Raw genomic sequence first — 15,652 nt, forward strand, 5'->3', positions numbered from 1 at the left:
CTGCATGGTATTGCAGAATTTACAATAGCTATCACTCATGTAAGAAGTGAAACCTGGCATTGTACTATACCTATATTTCACTTCTGTATTTGTGCATCATGAATTGCTTTGTGTGTTAAAGCGTGGCCCTCTGAGACTCTTTCACCCGGGGCCCTCAAAAACCTGGAGCTGGCCCTGTGTAAGACCCAAACATGGGTCGAAACGTGTAAAGTTTTAATTCGCAAGTGGGATTAGCTATCCCTTTCTGTCTTGATCTCTAACCATGTTTTTAATAGGATTTGAATAAAGAAAAAGTTTTTAATATCAAGAAGATGTGCAGGATAATCATGGATTAATATAGCGTTATGACATGAATATTCTTAAATTTGCTGAAATAGGGAATGTAAAGCATCCAGAACAATCAAAGTGTGGACCAAAACACAATGATTTGATTATTCAACACCTGTCACGGGGACACAAGGAGGGCGAGAGCTAATAACCCGGGCCCCTGCAATTTCCCTCAGACTAGGGAAACCCTGTCTGACCCTCTACCTGAAGTTTACACTGAAGGTGTGCATGTTCAGGCCTCCACCCTCACGCTGACTCCTGATTCAGCCCTAGACTGAACACCACCACCCACCACCCAGTGAATGCAATAGACCAATACCCACAGTTATAACAAACAAGGATAAAGGAAAATATACACCACGCCGCAGTCAATCAGGAATACACTATAAAGGTGCAGGGCAAAATAAATACAAATATAGGAAGGAGTAAATAAGACAAAGGAAAATACACCACCAGCAACGATTCTCCAACAACCAGCTCTCCACTCCGGACCAAGATAATTACGGAAAAGACAGAAGCTATAATCGGCGACACCCAAAGATCAGGAGAACCATTTAAAGGAAATGGGCATGGCCCAGCTTCCAATCCGAGGATCAGATAAGTTAACCCCGGAGCAGCCAGACGAAAACTAGCCGACGCCAATGAGCAAACAGTGGTCAAACGCGGAATTACCACTGTCTGTCAGACGACCTGGTCTGGGCAGTGTCCGACAACACCATATTATTAACCTACTAAAAATATAAGCCCAACATGAGGAATATAGTGTGTATCCACTTTGTTACCTTTTTTAGACAAGAGGTATACATATGTGGCCTGTTACCTTGAGGTGGAGAATAGTCATCAGAATCGGTGTCACTTTCACTGCTATCTTCCACCAAGAAGCTGGGGTAATTCCATGACATGCTCAGAATGCCATCTGACTCATGTAAGAGAACATGTGCCAACATCCTGCCATGACAGTCCATGACTATAACCTGGCCATCTGCAGTGCCAAACAGAACCTAGCGAACAAAAGAACAGACATTTTTTATCTGTATTACCTTGAATACCACTTCGGAGAACAGTTTTGTTTTACAGCAGTTTATCAGTTTTCATTACTTTCAACATACGACGGTCTTTTCTTGGACACGCAAACCACATTTCAACATATAGTGTCAGACAATCCAGATCTGCAGCGCATGAGCATTTCACTAGTAAAACACTAGTACTACTGAAGTGTATGCACATGTTGGCTGTCTAGTAGCATCTTTTTGCAATATTTTATGACATTACATGTTCTATATTTTACTGTGCCAGGATGAAAGTTGCTCCTGTAAACGTCAGGTGACAGCAGCTCCAAATCATTGTTATACAAGATAACTTTATTATAAAGACGGTTGAGAAAATCCATCTCCTTTTTTTTCATAATAACTAGTTTGACTTGTATCAGTGAGTTATCTGCTTGTTATTTTAACCTTGATTTTTATGTTTTATATTTTTTCTTATATATTTTAGTTGCTTGGAATTTAAGTTTTCCATACACTTAAGAGCTTAAAGGGAACCTACCACCCCGTTTTTTAAAGATTAGCTAAAAAAAGTGTGAAATAGGGGCAGAGCTGGGCTTTACATTCGTGCCTTTTTGGTGCCTATATTCCCCAGTTAGGTTGCCGAAATACCTTTTTGAAGTGGCCGTTTTGTCCTGTCAATCAACTTGGTCAGGTCGGATGGGCGTGGCTAAATAGCGGTTCCTCCCCCACCTCTTGCGTATCTCTGCGAAGTTTAGTCCCGCCGTTGTCGTTGTATTTAGCAGTTGCGCAGTTAGTTTTCCTCCGGCGCCTGCGCATTATGTTTTGCCCAACTGTGGGCATAGCATAATTATCATCACTGCGCATGCGCGGGTCGTAACGTGCCCCGGAAGTGATCATATGGGCACACTGTTTACCTGGATGCCGGGCCCGAACTGCGAGCGTAAGTTTGGTGCCAAAATCGCTCGCCTGCCTATCGTTCTATCCAGTGGCGTAGGAAGGGGGGTGCGGGCCGCCCCGGGCGGCACAATGCCGGGGGCGGCTCCGACCCAGGGAGGAGGAAGAAGAAAGAAAAAAAATTGAGAGGCGGGCCCTTTTAATCTTCGGGCGGCGCCAACGCCACCACCACCGCCGCCATACCAGCTGGCATTGGGCCCCCCGTTCTAATACTCACCTCTCCTGGTTCCTGCGGCAGCTGCAGCGTCTTCGGCTCCCTCTGACTCTGCGACGTCTCAGGGCAGAGGGTGCGATGACGTCATCACTGCGCGCTCAGCCTCTCTGTCCTGAGCGTTGCAGAGCCAGAGAGACGCTGAGTGCAACGGGACCTGTACTGGGAACGGGAGAGGTGAGGATTTTCCTTTTTTTTTTTTTTTCTTTATGTCTTACACAGACAGATTGCTGGAGACAGCCTGGGGGCAGATTGCTGGAGACAGCCTGGGGGCAGATTGCTGGAGACAGCCTGGGGGCAGATTGCTGGAGACAGCCTGGGGGCAGATTGCTGGAGACAGCCTGGGGGCAGATTGCTGGAGACAGCCTGGGGGCAGATTGCTGGAGCCAGCCTGGGGGCAGATTGCTGGAGACAGCCTGGGGGCAGATTGCTGGAGACAGCCTGGGGGCAGATTGCTGGAGACAGCCTGGGGGCAGATTGCTGGAGACAGCCTGGGGGCAGATTGCTGGAGACAGCCTGGGGGCAGATTGCTGGAGACAGCCTGGGGGCAGATTGCTGGAGACAGCCTGGGGGCAGATTGCTGGAGACAGCCTGGGGGCAGATTGCTGGAGACAGCCTGGGGGCAGATTGCTGGAGACAGCCTGGGGGCAGATTGCTGGAGACAGCCTGGGGGCAGATTGCTGGAGACAGCCTGGGGGCAGATTGCTGGAGACAGCCTGGGGGCAGATTGCTGGAGACAGCCTGGGGGCAGATTGCTGGAGACAGCCTGGGGGCAGATTGCTGGAGACAGCCTGGGGGCAGATTGCTGGAGACAGCCTGGGGGCAGATTGCTGGAGACAGCCTGGGGGCAGATTGCTGGAGACAGCCTGGGGGCAGATTGCTGGAGACAGCCTGGGGGCAGATTGCTGGAGACAGCCTGGGGGCAGATTGCTGGAGACAGCCTGGGGGCAGATTGCTGGAGACAGCCTGGGGGCAGATTGCTGGAGACAGCCTGGGGGCAGATTGCTGGAGACAGCCTGGGGGCAGATTGCTGGAGACAGCCTGGGGGCAGATTGCTGGAGACAGCCTGGGGGCAGATTGCTGGAGACAGCCTGGGGGCAGATTGCTGGAGACAGCCTGGGGGCAGATTGCTGGAGACAGCCTGGGGGCAGATTGCTGGAGACAGCCTGGGGGCAGATTGCTGGAGACAGCCTGGGGGCAGATTGCTGGAGACAGCCTGGGGGCAGATTGCTGGAGACAGCCTGGGGGCAGATTGCTGGAGACAGCCTGGGGGCAGATTGCTGGAGACAGCCTGGGGGCAGATTGCTGGAGACAGCCTGGGGGCAGATTGCTGGAGACAGCCTGGGGGCAGATTGCTGGAGACAGCCTGGGGGCAGATTGCTGGAGACAGCCTGGGGGCAGATTGCTGGAGACAGCCTGGGGGCAGATTGCTGGAGACAGCCTGGGGGCAGATTGCTGGAGACAGCCTGGGGGCAGATTGCTGGAGACAGCCTGGGGGCAGATTGCTGGAGACAGCCTGGGGGCAGATTGCTGGAGACAGCCTGGGGGCAGATTGCTGGAGACAGCCTGGGGGCAGATTGCTGGAGACAGCCTGGGGGCAGATTGCTGGAGACAGCCTGGGGGCAGATTGCTGGAGACAGCCTGGGGGCAGATTGCTGGAGACAGCCTGGGGGCAGATTGCTGGAGACAGCCTGGGGGCAGATTGCTGGAGACAGCCTGGGGGCAGATTGCTGGGGGCACACTGGGGCAGATTGCTGGAGACACTGGGGGCAATGCTGGAGACACTGGGGGAGATTGCTGGAGACACTGGGGGAGATTGCTGGACACACTGGGGGCGATTGCTGGACACTGGGGCAGATTGCTGGACACACTGGGGGCAATGCTGGACACACTGGGGCAGATTGCTGGACACACTGGGGGCAGATTGCTGGACACACTGGGGCAGATTGCTGGACACACTGGGGGCAGATTGCTGGAGACAGACTGGGGACAGATTGCTGGAGACACACTGGGGGCAGATTGCTGGAGACACACTGGGGGCAGATTGCTGGAGACACACTGGGGGCAGATTGCTGGGCACACTGGGGGCAATGCTGGAGACACTGGGGCAGATTGCTGGACACACTGGGGGCAATGCTGGAGACACACTGGGGGCAGATTGCTGGGCACACTGGGGGCAATGCTGGAGACACACTGGGGGCAGATTGCTGGGGGCACACTGGGGCAGATTGCTGGACACACTGGGGGCAATGCTGGAGACACTGGGGGAGATTGCTGAACACACTGGGTGTGTCCCTGGCCTCACTTCTGCCAATGCTGTTCAGGCAGCTTTGCTACAAATTGAGACTAGGAAAAATGGTTGACCTCTTCAGTGATGCACTGTAGGAGACATTATCTCCTGTCATTGTGTCCCTGAGGGTCCTATAGATCTGAGACATCACCCGATGTCACTGTGCTATAGGGGAGATCCTCCAGGGACACGCGTCACTTGTTGGACTATGGCGAACACAGGTAGTTTAAGGGGGTTTTTTTTGTTTTTTTTTTAACAGGTCCAGAACTATGGTAAGTATGGTCAAATGAAGAATAATAAAAAAATATTTTTGTAAAAATGTGTGTGTGTGTTATTAATCCATTACTATCAATTTATTACTAACGGATAGGTGTCTTATTGACGCCTCTCCATTAGTAATCCGGCTTAATGTCAGCTTACAATAGCAAGGTGACATTAACCCCTTATTACCCCATATCCCACCGCTACACGGGAGTGGGAAGAGAGGGGCTAAGTGCCAGAATTGGCGCATCTGACAGATGTGCCATTTCTGGGGCGGCTGTGTACTGGTGTTTGTAGCCGGGGGGGGGGGGGGGGGGGGGCAATATCCATGGACCCTCTCTAGGCTATGAATATCAGCACACAGCTGTCTGCGTAGCCTTTCTGGATATAAAATATAGGGGGACCCCACGTCAATTTTTTTTGGGGGGCCACCCTATTTTTATCGCCAGGAAAGGCTACACAGACAGCTGTGGGATGGTACTCATAGCAGGCTACAAATATTGGTCCACGGTCGTCAGCTTACCCCCTCTGGCGCAGAAAATTCCGCGGGAGCACACGCCGTTTTTTGGTATTTTTTTTTTTTTCTGTTTTACATGGGATTCTGTTTGTCAAAATTCTGACATCGTTACTTGCTTCCCACCATGGGTTCATGAAGTTTTGCTATCTATCTAATTTTAAACCTGCTTCAGTTAGGATAATTTGACGTCAATGCCATATATCCACTGTGGTAAACAGTAAGGGTAATATATGAATGGTCCTAGACATAAGCACTGATTAGCTGTCTACATATCCTTTGATTGTTTGGCGGTAACTTTTTGCGACCGTGCACATGTTGCATGTTTGTTGCTTAAATTTTGGGTGCTGCTTATTATTATTATTATTGTTCATTTTTATAGCGCCATTTATTCCATGGCGCTTCACATGTGAAATACGGGGCAAATATAGACAAATACATTAAACATGAGCAAAAACAAGGCACACGGGTACATGCTAATGAGTTTGGGGAGCTGGTGGGAAAGGATTGGGACAGGTGGGGAGGTGCAATTTGAAAAGTTGGTTGAGTAAGCTATCCTTCAGTGATGTTGAAGGTTGAAGAGATGGGTTAGGGCTGGAATGAGCATGTTAGTGAGGTTGGGGAGCAAGTGGGAGGGGATGGGGTCAAGTGCACAGGTGGTGAGGTGTGATTTGGAGAAGAGGCAAGTAAGCTCTCCTTCAGTGATGTTGGAGAGGGAGGTTATTAGGGAAGGGCAGATGTCTGGTATATGGAGTGTTTAGGGTTGTGGAACAGTATTGTTTTCCGTTGTTTCAACGATATAGTTTTTGAATTTGGTGGAAAAGTCAGAGGAAAATAACTGTGGATTTTGAGGTGGCAGTGTTGGATGGAGAAGAGAGAGTTAAATGTGATAAACTTTTCTTTTAGAGAAAGGTCTGTTTTGCCAAAATTACGATGATTTAGAAAGGTAAATTTAGCTTGGTATTTTAGTTCCAATAACGCTTCCCGACCCAGGATGCTTGACACAGTCATTTTGGTGAAGTTGTTATGCCAGGGTTTGCCTATTGTTTTGTCGCACTTCAACATGAAAAAGAGGGTCTACTGAGTCTATGGCTGATGTGAGGGTGGCGTTCTAGAAAGCCATGTCGCTGTCCGTATCGTCAACTGAAGATATGGGGTAGAGGGGTATAACACAGTGTAAGACACTGGGAATTTCAAGTTGGGCAAGGTATATGCGAGGATGTGATAATGGCTAGACGTGGGGCGTGTCGGTTGATGGTGGTCCCATAGGGGACAGAAATACTTTGGGAGATTTGATAAAGAACACAGGCTGGTGAAGATTACGTCTCGTGTATGTCAGTCTTTGTGGGTGGCTGTGGAAGACAGCATTCTCTTGTGCTTAATATAAGACCCTTGATGGAACATTAAAGGGAACCTGTCCCCACGAAAATCGCGGGTGAGGTAAGCCCACTAGCATCAGGGGCTTATCTACAGCATTCTGAAATGCTGTAGATAAGCCCCAGATGTTACCTGAAATAGGAGAAAAAGAAGTTAGGGTACCGTCACACAGTACCATTTCCATCGCTACGACGGTACGATTCGTGACGTTCTAGCGATATCGTTACGATATCGCAGTGTCTGACACGCAGCAGCGATCAGGGATCCTGCTGAGAATCGTACGTCGTAGCACATCGTTTGGAACTTTCTTTCGTCGCTTGATCACCCGCTGACATCGCTGGATCGTTGTGTGTGACAGCGATCCAGCGATGCGTTCGCTTGTAACCAGGGTAAACATCGGGTTACTAAGCGCAGGGCCGCGCTTAGTAACCCGATGTTTACCCTGGTTACAAGCGTAAAATAAAAAAAATAAAACCGTACATACTCACCATCTGATGCCCGTCAGGTCCCTTGCCGTCTGCTTTCCGCTCTTACTGTCTGCCGCTGCGCTCTGCTCTCACTGTACGGCCGGATCTCAGTCAGAGCAGGAAGCGGACGGCAAGAGACCTGACGGGCATCAGATGGTGAGTATGTACGGTTTTTTTTTTTACTTTTACGCTGGTAACCACGGTAAACATCGGGTTACTAAGCGCGGCCCTGCGCTTAGTAACCCGATGTTTACCCTGGTTACCCGGGGACTTCGGCATCGCTCCAGCGCCGTGATTGCAACGTGTGACCGCAGTCTACGACACTGGAGCGATAATCATATGGCTGTCTCTGCAGATCGGGTGAAAGGGTTAACTCCTATTTCACCCGATCTGCAGAGAGAGGGGGAGTTGTACTTCAGCCCAGGGGGGGTGGCTTTGCCCCCACGTGGCTACGATCGCTCTGATTGGCTGTTGAAAGTGCAACAGCCAATCAGAGCAATTTGGTATATTTCACCTAAAAAACTGGTGAAATATTACAATCCAGCCATGGCCGATGCTGCAATATCATTGGCCATGGCTGGAAATACTTAAGTGACCCCCCCCACACCCACCGATCGCCCCCCCCAGTCCTCCGTTATGGGGTCCGGTCCCCTCCGTCCGCCTGCCGGCTCCCCCGTCCTCCTGTCCGCTCCCTCCTTGTTTGAATAAACCCCCCCTGTGGTCCGATCAACCCCCCTGTGCTCCAATCCACCCCCCCACCACCCCTTCATACTTACCGATCCTCCCGGTGTCCGTACGTCTCCTCGCTGGGCGCCGCCATCTTCCAATATGGCGGGCGCATGCTCAGTGCGCCCGCTGAATCTGCCAGCCGGCAGATTCCTTACAAGTACATTTTGATCGCTGTGGTAGGTTCTATCACAGCAATCAAAATAAAAAAATTATAATCCCCCCCCCCCTTTTATCACCCCCATAGGTAGGGAGAATAATAAAATAAAGAAAATATATTTTTTTTCTTTTTTTTTCGTTTTCAACTAGGGTTAGGGTTAGAACTAGGGGTAGGGTTAGGGTTACGGGTAGGGTTAGGTTAGGGGTAGGGTTATGGCATGTGCGGATTTGGCTGCGGATCCGCAGCAGATTGGCCGCGGATCCGCAGCGGATTTGGCTGCGGATCCGCAGCGGATTGGTCGCAGCGAATTCATTGCAGTTTTCCATCAGGTTTACAGTACCATGTACACCTATGGAAAAACAAATCCACTGTGCCCATGGTGCAGAAAATTCCGTGCAGAAACGCTGCGTTGTATTTTCTGCAGCATGTCAATTCTTTGTGCGGATTCCGCAGCGTTTTACACCTGTTCCTCAATAGGAATCCGCAGGTGAAATCCGCACAAAAAAACACTGGAAATCTGCTGTAAATCTGCAGGTAAAACGCAGTGCCTTTTACCTGCAGATTTTTCAAAAATCGTGCGGAAAAATCTCACACGAATCCGCAACGTGGGCACATAGCCTTAGGGTTAGGGTTGGAATTAGAGTTAGGGTACCGTCTCACAGTGGCACTTTGATCGCTACGACGGTACGATCCGTGACGTTCCAGCGATATCCATACGATATCGCTGTGTCTGACACGCAGCAGTGATCAGGGACCCTGCTGAGAATTGTACGTCGTAGCAGATCGTTTGGAACTTTCTTTCGTCGCTGGATCTCCCGCTGTCATCGCTGGATCGTTGTGACAGCGATCCAGTGATGCGTTCGCTTGTAACCAGGGTAAACATCGGGTTACTAAGCGCAGGGCCGTGCTTAGTAACCCGATGTTTACCCTGGTTACCAGCGTAAAAGTAAAAAAAATAAAACCGTACATACTCACATTTCGGTGTCCTTCAGGTCCCTTGCCGTCTGCTTTCCGCTCTGACTGTCTGCCGGCCGTAAAGTGAGAGCACAGCACAGCAGTGACGTCACCGCTGCGCTTTGCTCTCACTGTACGGCGGCACTCAGTCAGAGCGGGAAAGCAGACGGCAAGGGACCTGAAGGACACCGAAATGTGAGTATGTCCGTTTTTTTTTTTTTACTTTTACGCTGGTAACCACGGTAAACATCGGGTTACTAAGCGCTGCCCTGCGCTTAGTAACCCGATGTTTACCCTGGTTACCCGGGACCTTGGCATCGTTGGTCGCTGGAGAGCGGTCTGTGTGACAGCTCCCCAGCGACCACACAACGACTTTCCAACAATCACGGCCAGGTCGTATCGCTGGTCGTGATCGTTGGTAAATCGTTATGTGAGACGGTACCCTTAGGGTTGGAATTAGGGCTAGGGTTGGAAATAGGGTTAAGATTAGGCTTGTGGTTAGGGTTAAGGATAGGGTTAGGGTTGTGTTGGGGTTACAGTTGTGGGTAGGGTTGTGATTAGGGTTATGATTGGGGTTAGGGTTGGATTTAGGGTTACGGGTGTGTTGGGGTTAGGGTTGTGGTTAGGGGTGTGTTGGGGTTAGGGTTGTGATTAGGGTTATGGCTACAGTTGGGATTAGGGTTAGGGGTGTATTGGGGTTAGTGTTGAAGTTAGATTTGAGGGGTTTCCACTGTTTAGGCATATCAGGGGTCTCCAAACGCAACATGGCGCCACCATTGATTCCAGCCAATCTTGCGTTCAAAAAGTCAAATGGTGCGCCCTCCCTTCCAAGCCCCGACGTGCGCCCAAACAGTGGTTTACCCCCACATATGGGATACCAGCGTACTCAGGACAAACTGGGCAACAAATATTGGGGTCCAATTTCTCCTGTTACCCTTGCAAAAATAAAAAATTACTTGCTAAAACATAATTTTTGAGGAAAGAACAATTATTTTTTATTTTCATGGCTCTACGTTATAAACTTATGTGAAGCACTTGGGGGTTGAAAGTGCTCACCACACATCTAGATAAGATCCTTTTGGGGTCTAGTTTCCAAAATGGGGTCACTTGTGGGGTGTTTCTACTGTTTAGGCACATCAGGGGCTCTGCAAATGCAACGTGACGCCCGCAGACCATTCCATCAAAGTCTGCATTTCAAATGTCACTATTTCCCTTCCAAGCCCTTCCAAGACCTATCCATCAATGTCAATGGTTGCTCACTTTCCCCAGTCCCACATGCCCGGTGCCTCGGGGTGATCCTCAACTCTGCCCTCTCTTTCAAGCCACATATCCAAGCCCTTGCCTCCTCCTGCCGCCTCAAACTCAAACATTTCCCGGATCCGCACATTCCTTGACCGCGACACCGCAAAAACACTAGTGCATGCCCTTATCATCTCCCGCCTCGACTACTGCAACCTCCTACTCTCTGGCCTCCCCTCTAGCACTCTGGCACCTCTCCAATCCATCCTACACTCTGCTGCTCGACTAAACTACCCGTCTCCCTGCTATTCCCCAGCCTCTCCCCTATTCAAAGCCCTTCACTGGCTTCCTATCGCCCAGAGACTCCAGTTCAAAACCCTCACAATGACCTACAAAGCCATCCACAACCTATCTCCTCCATACATCTGTGACATGATCTACCAGTACCTACCAACACGCAACCTCCGATCCTCTCAAGACCTCCTTCTCTACTCCCCTCTCATCTCTTCTTCCAACACCTGCATTCAAGACTTCTCCCGTGCTTCCCCCATACTCTGGAACTCTCTACCCCATCACACCAGACTCTCGCCTACCATAGAAACTTTCAAAAAGAACCTGAAGAATCACCTCTTCCGACAAGCCGACAGCCTGCAGTGATCCTGAACCTACTGAACCGCCGCACAACCAGCTCTACCCTCTCCTAGTGTATCCTCACCCATCCCCTGTAGACTGTGAGCCCTCGCGGGCAGGGTCCTCCCTCCTTATGTACCCGTGTGCCTTGTTTTTGCTCATGTTTAATGTATTTGTCTATATTTGCCCCGTATTTCACATGTAAAGCGCCATGGAATAAATGGCGCTATAAAAATGAACAATAATAATAATAAGCAGCACCCAAAATTTAAGCAACAAACATGCAACATGTGCACGGTCGCAAAAAGGTACCGCCAAACAATCAAAGGATATGTAGACAGCTAATCAGTGCTTATGTCTAGGACCATTCATATATTACCCTGTTTACCACAGTGGATATATGGCATTGACGTCAAATTATCCTAAGGCCGGCGTCACACTCGGCGTAAGACAATACGGTCCGTTTTTTACGTCCGTACTACGGCCGTAATACGGATAAATGTTCCCAAAATAGTGATCCGTAGTCAGGGTGTGTCAGCGTATTTTGCGCATGGCATCCTCCGTATGTAATCCATATGGCATCCGTACTGCGAGATTTTCGCGCAGGCTTGCAAAACCGACATCTAATGGATTTATGTGCTCAAATTTTCGGGAAAACATATATACAGTATATATATATATATATATATATATGTCATTGAGACACATATATATATATTCTGTATTTAGATTTCATTCAGCGCGATATCTGTGAACAGCCGGTAATTCAATAGCCGGCTTTTCATTTCTCCTGCACAAACCCGACATGATATGAGACATGGTTTTCATACAGTAAACCATCTCATATCCCCTTTTTTTTTTGCATATTCCACACTACTAATGTTAGTAGTGTGTATGTGCAAAATTTCAGCGCTGTAGCTGCTGAAATAAAGGGTTAAATGGCGGAAAAAATTGGCGTGGGCTCCCGCGCAATTTTCTCCGCCAGAATGGTAAAGCCAGTGACTGAGGGCAGATATTAATAGCCAGGAGAGGGTCCATGGTTATTGGCCCCCCCGTGGCTACAAACATCTGCCCCCAGCCACCCCAGAAAAGGCACATCTGGAAGATGCGCCTATTCTGGCACTTGGCCACTCTCTTCCCACTCCCTGTAGCGGTGGGCTATGGGGTAATGAAGGGTTAATGCCACCTTGCTATTGTAAGGTGACATTAAGCCAGATTAATAATGGAGAGGCGTCAATTATGACACCTATCCATTATTAATCCAATTGTTGGAAAGGGTTAAAAAACACACACACACGTTATTAAAAAGGATTTTAATGAAATAAACACAGCGGTTGTTGTAATAATTTATTGTTCTCGCAATCCATCAGGAACACCCTCGCTTGGCAACATAATAAACGCACAGGATACATACCCTCAGCTGAACCGTCACGTCCCACGAAGTAATCCATCTGAAGGGGTTAACTAATATTACAGGCATGAGCTGCGATAAACCACTCGTGCCTGTAATCCCCGGGTGCTGAAAGGAAAGCAGTGATCTGTACTTACATTGAGTCGCGGTGATGCGCCCCTGCTGGATGTTCTCATGAACTGCAGCCTGGGAACTTTTTCCCACGCTCCAGGTCATATGAGGACATCCACCAGGGGGCGCATCACCGCAACTGAAGGAAATGTAGGTCAATGACCTACATTTCCTTCATTCGCCGGGGATTACAGGCACGGAGCACACAGCTGCATTAGCAGGGCTCCTGCCTGTAATATTAGTTAACCCCTTCAGATGGATTACTTCGTGGGACGAGACGGTTCACCAGAAGGTATGTATCTTGTGCGTTTATTATTTTGCCAAGCGAGGGTGTTCCTGATGGATTGCGAGAACAATAAATTATTACAACAACCGCTGTGTTTATTTCATTAAAATACTTTTAAATCATGTGTGTTTGTGTTTTTTAACCCTTTCCAACAATTGGATTAATAATGGATAGGTGTCATAATTGACGCCTCTCCATTATTAATCTGGCTTAATGTCACCTTACAATAGCAAGGTGGCATTAACCCTTCATTACCCCATATCCCATCGCTACAGGGAGTGGGAAGAGAGTGGCCAAGTGCCAGAATAGGCGCATCTTCCAGATGTGCCTTTTCTGGGGTGGCTGGGGGCAGATGTTTGTAGCCACGGGGGGGCCAATAACCATGGACCCTCTCCTGGCTATTAATATCTGCCCTCAGTCACTGGCTTTACCACTCTGGCGGAGAAAATTGCGCGGGAGCCCACGCCAATTTTTTCCGCCATTTAACCCTTTATTTGAGCAGCTACAGCGTCCAAATTTTGCACATACACACTACTAACATTAGTAGTGTAGAATATTCAAAAAAAAAAGGGGATATGAGATGGTTTACTGTATGAAAACCATGTCTCATATCATGTCGGGTTTGTGAAGGAGAAATGAAAAGCCGGCAATTGAATTACCGACTTTTCACTAACACCGCTGCCTATTTCTCGCAAGTCACACTGCAGGTCCGTGTGGAATCCGTATTTTTCTCGCCCCCATAGACTTTCATTAGCGATTTTTTTTTCCCAATACGCTGACAAACGCAGCATGCTGCGATTTTGTACGGCCGTAGAAAGCCGTATAATACTGAACCGTAATATACGGCAGATAGGAGCAGCCCCATTTAGAATAATTGTGCCGTATGTAATGCGAGTTTTACGGACATAGTTTGTGCGCTCTTACGTCCGTAAAACTCGCCAGTGTGACGCCGGCCTAACTGAAGCAGGTTTAAAATTAGATAGATAGCAAAACTTCATGAACTCATGGTGGGAAGCAAGTAACAATGTCAGAAGTTTGACAAACAGAATCCCATGTAAAACAGAAAAAAAAAAAAAACCCAAAAAACGGCGTGTGCTCCCGCGGAATTTTCTGCGCCAGAGGGGGTAAGCTGACGACCGTGGACCAATATTTGTAGCCTGCTATGAGTACCATCCCACAGCTGTCTGTGTAGCCTTTCCTGGCGATAAAAATAGGGTGGCCCCCCAAAAAAAAATTGACGTGGGGTCCCCCTATATTTTATATCCAGAAAGGCTACGCAGACAGCTGTGTGCTGATATTCATAGCCTAGAGAGGGTCCATGGATATTGGCCCCCCCCCCCGGCTACAAACACCAGTACACAGCCGCCCCAGAAATGGCACATCTGTCAGATGCGCCAATTCTGGCACTTAGCCCATCTCTTCCCACTCCCGTGTAGCGGTGGGATATGGGGTAATAAGGGGTTAATGTCACCTTGCTATTGTAAGCTGACATTAAGCCGGATTACTAATGGAGAGGCGTCAATAAGACACCTATCCGTTAGTAATAAATTGATAGTAATGGATTAATAACACACACACACATTTTTACAAAAAATTTTTTTTATTATTCTTCATTTGACCATACTTACCATAGTTCTGGACCTGTTAAAAAAAAATCAAAAAAAAAAAAAACAAACCTTAAACTACCTGTGTTCGCCATAGTCCAACAAGTGACGCGTGTCCCTGGAGGATCTCCCCTATAGCACAGTGACATCGGGTGATGTCTCTGATCTATAGGATCCTCAGTGACACAATGACAGGAGATAATGTCTCCTGCAGTGCATCACTGAAGAGGTCAACCATTTTTCCTAGTCTCAATTTGTAGCAAAGCTGCCTGAACAGCATTGGCAGAAGTGAGGCCAGGGACTATTTTGTCACAGTGTTGGAGGAATACATTGTGAGTAACACAATGTGGAAGGATACTTTCCTACCTTCATTGTGTTCTTGGAGCCCCTGGAGAGCAGTCACATCTGCAGATGTTCCTGCTCTCAACGGGAGATCGTCGTGGGACACTCGTTTACATAGGATTTCTGCGGACAGGGATTTTTTATTTTAAATTTTTTTATACATGACACTGGCTTCGGGGATCAAAGTGACAAGTGATGGTGAGTATGTAATCTATGTTGTATGTACTGTATGTCTGTATGTATGTATTGTATGTATGTTGTGTATGGTGTATGTTACATGCTGCATGTCTCCGCATGTCGCAACGAGCATGCTATCGCATGGTTATGAATTTTGCATGTTGACGGATGGTTTAGCCTGTCGCATGTGGTTGCATGCGACATGTAGTCGCATGTTGTTGCAATACGCATGTAGTCGCATGTACTCGCATGTTGCAGCATTTGGCATGTAGTCGCATCTTGCATTTCGCATGTTGTGTCATGTGACATGTAGTCGCATGTTGTTGCATGCCGCATGTGGTCGCATGTAGTGACATGTTGCTTGATGCATGTTGTTGCATGTAGTCGCATGTTGCATGTCGCATGTTGTTGAATGTTAACGCATATGATATGTAGTTTCATGTTGTTGCATGTCGCATGTACTTGTACGTTGCCACATGTTGTTGCATGTGACATGTAGTCGCATGTTGTGTGTCGCATGTTATCGTATGTCGCATGTTGTCGTCGCACCTTGCATGTCGTACATAGTATGTTCAAAGTCGTATGTTGCATGTCAAATGTGATA

The 15,652-nt window shown here is 48.5% G+C and overlaps 1 protein-coding gene across 2 annotated transcripts in view; it reads right to left on the reverse strand.

Annotated features, from left to right (window-relative positions):
- The window catches only part of TULP4 (TUB like protein 4), a 411,660-nt gene that overhangs the window by 178,175 nt on the left and 217,833 nt on the right, over positions 1 to 15,652 (reverse strand). For both annotated transcript variants that reach the window (XM_077283286.1, XM_077283285.1), the window contains exon 5: positions 1,148 to 1,328. In XM_077283286.1, coding sequence (XP_077139401.1) covers positions 1,148 to 1,328 — 181 coding nt within the window. The remainder of the gene's footprint in view (positions 1 to 1,147; positions 1,329 to 15,652) is intronic.

This window comes from Ranitomeya variabilis, chromosome 2, assembly GCF_051348905.1.
Source record: "Ranitomeya variabilis isolate aRanVar5 chromosome 2, aRanVar5.hap1, whole genome shotgun sequence".
Lineage (NCBI taxonomy): Eukaryota > Metazoa > Chordata > Amphibia > Anura > Dendrobatidae > Ranitomeya > Ranitomeya variabilis.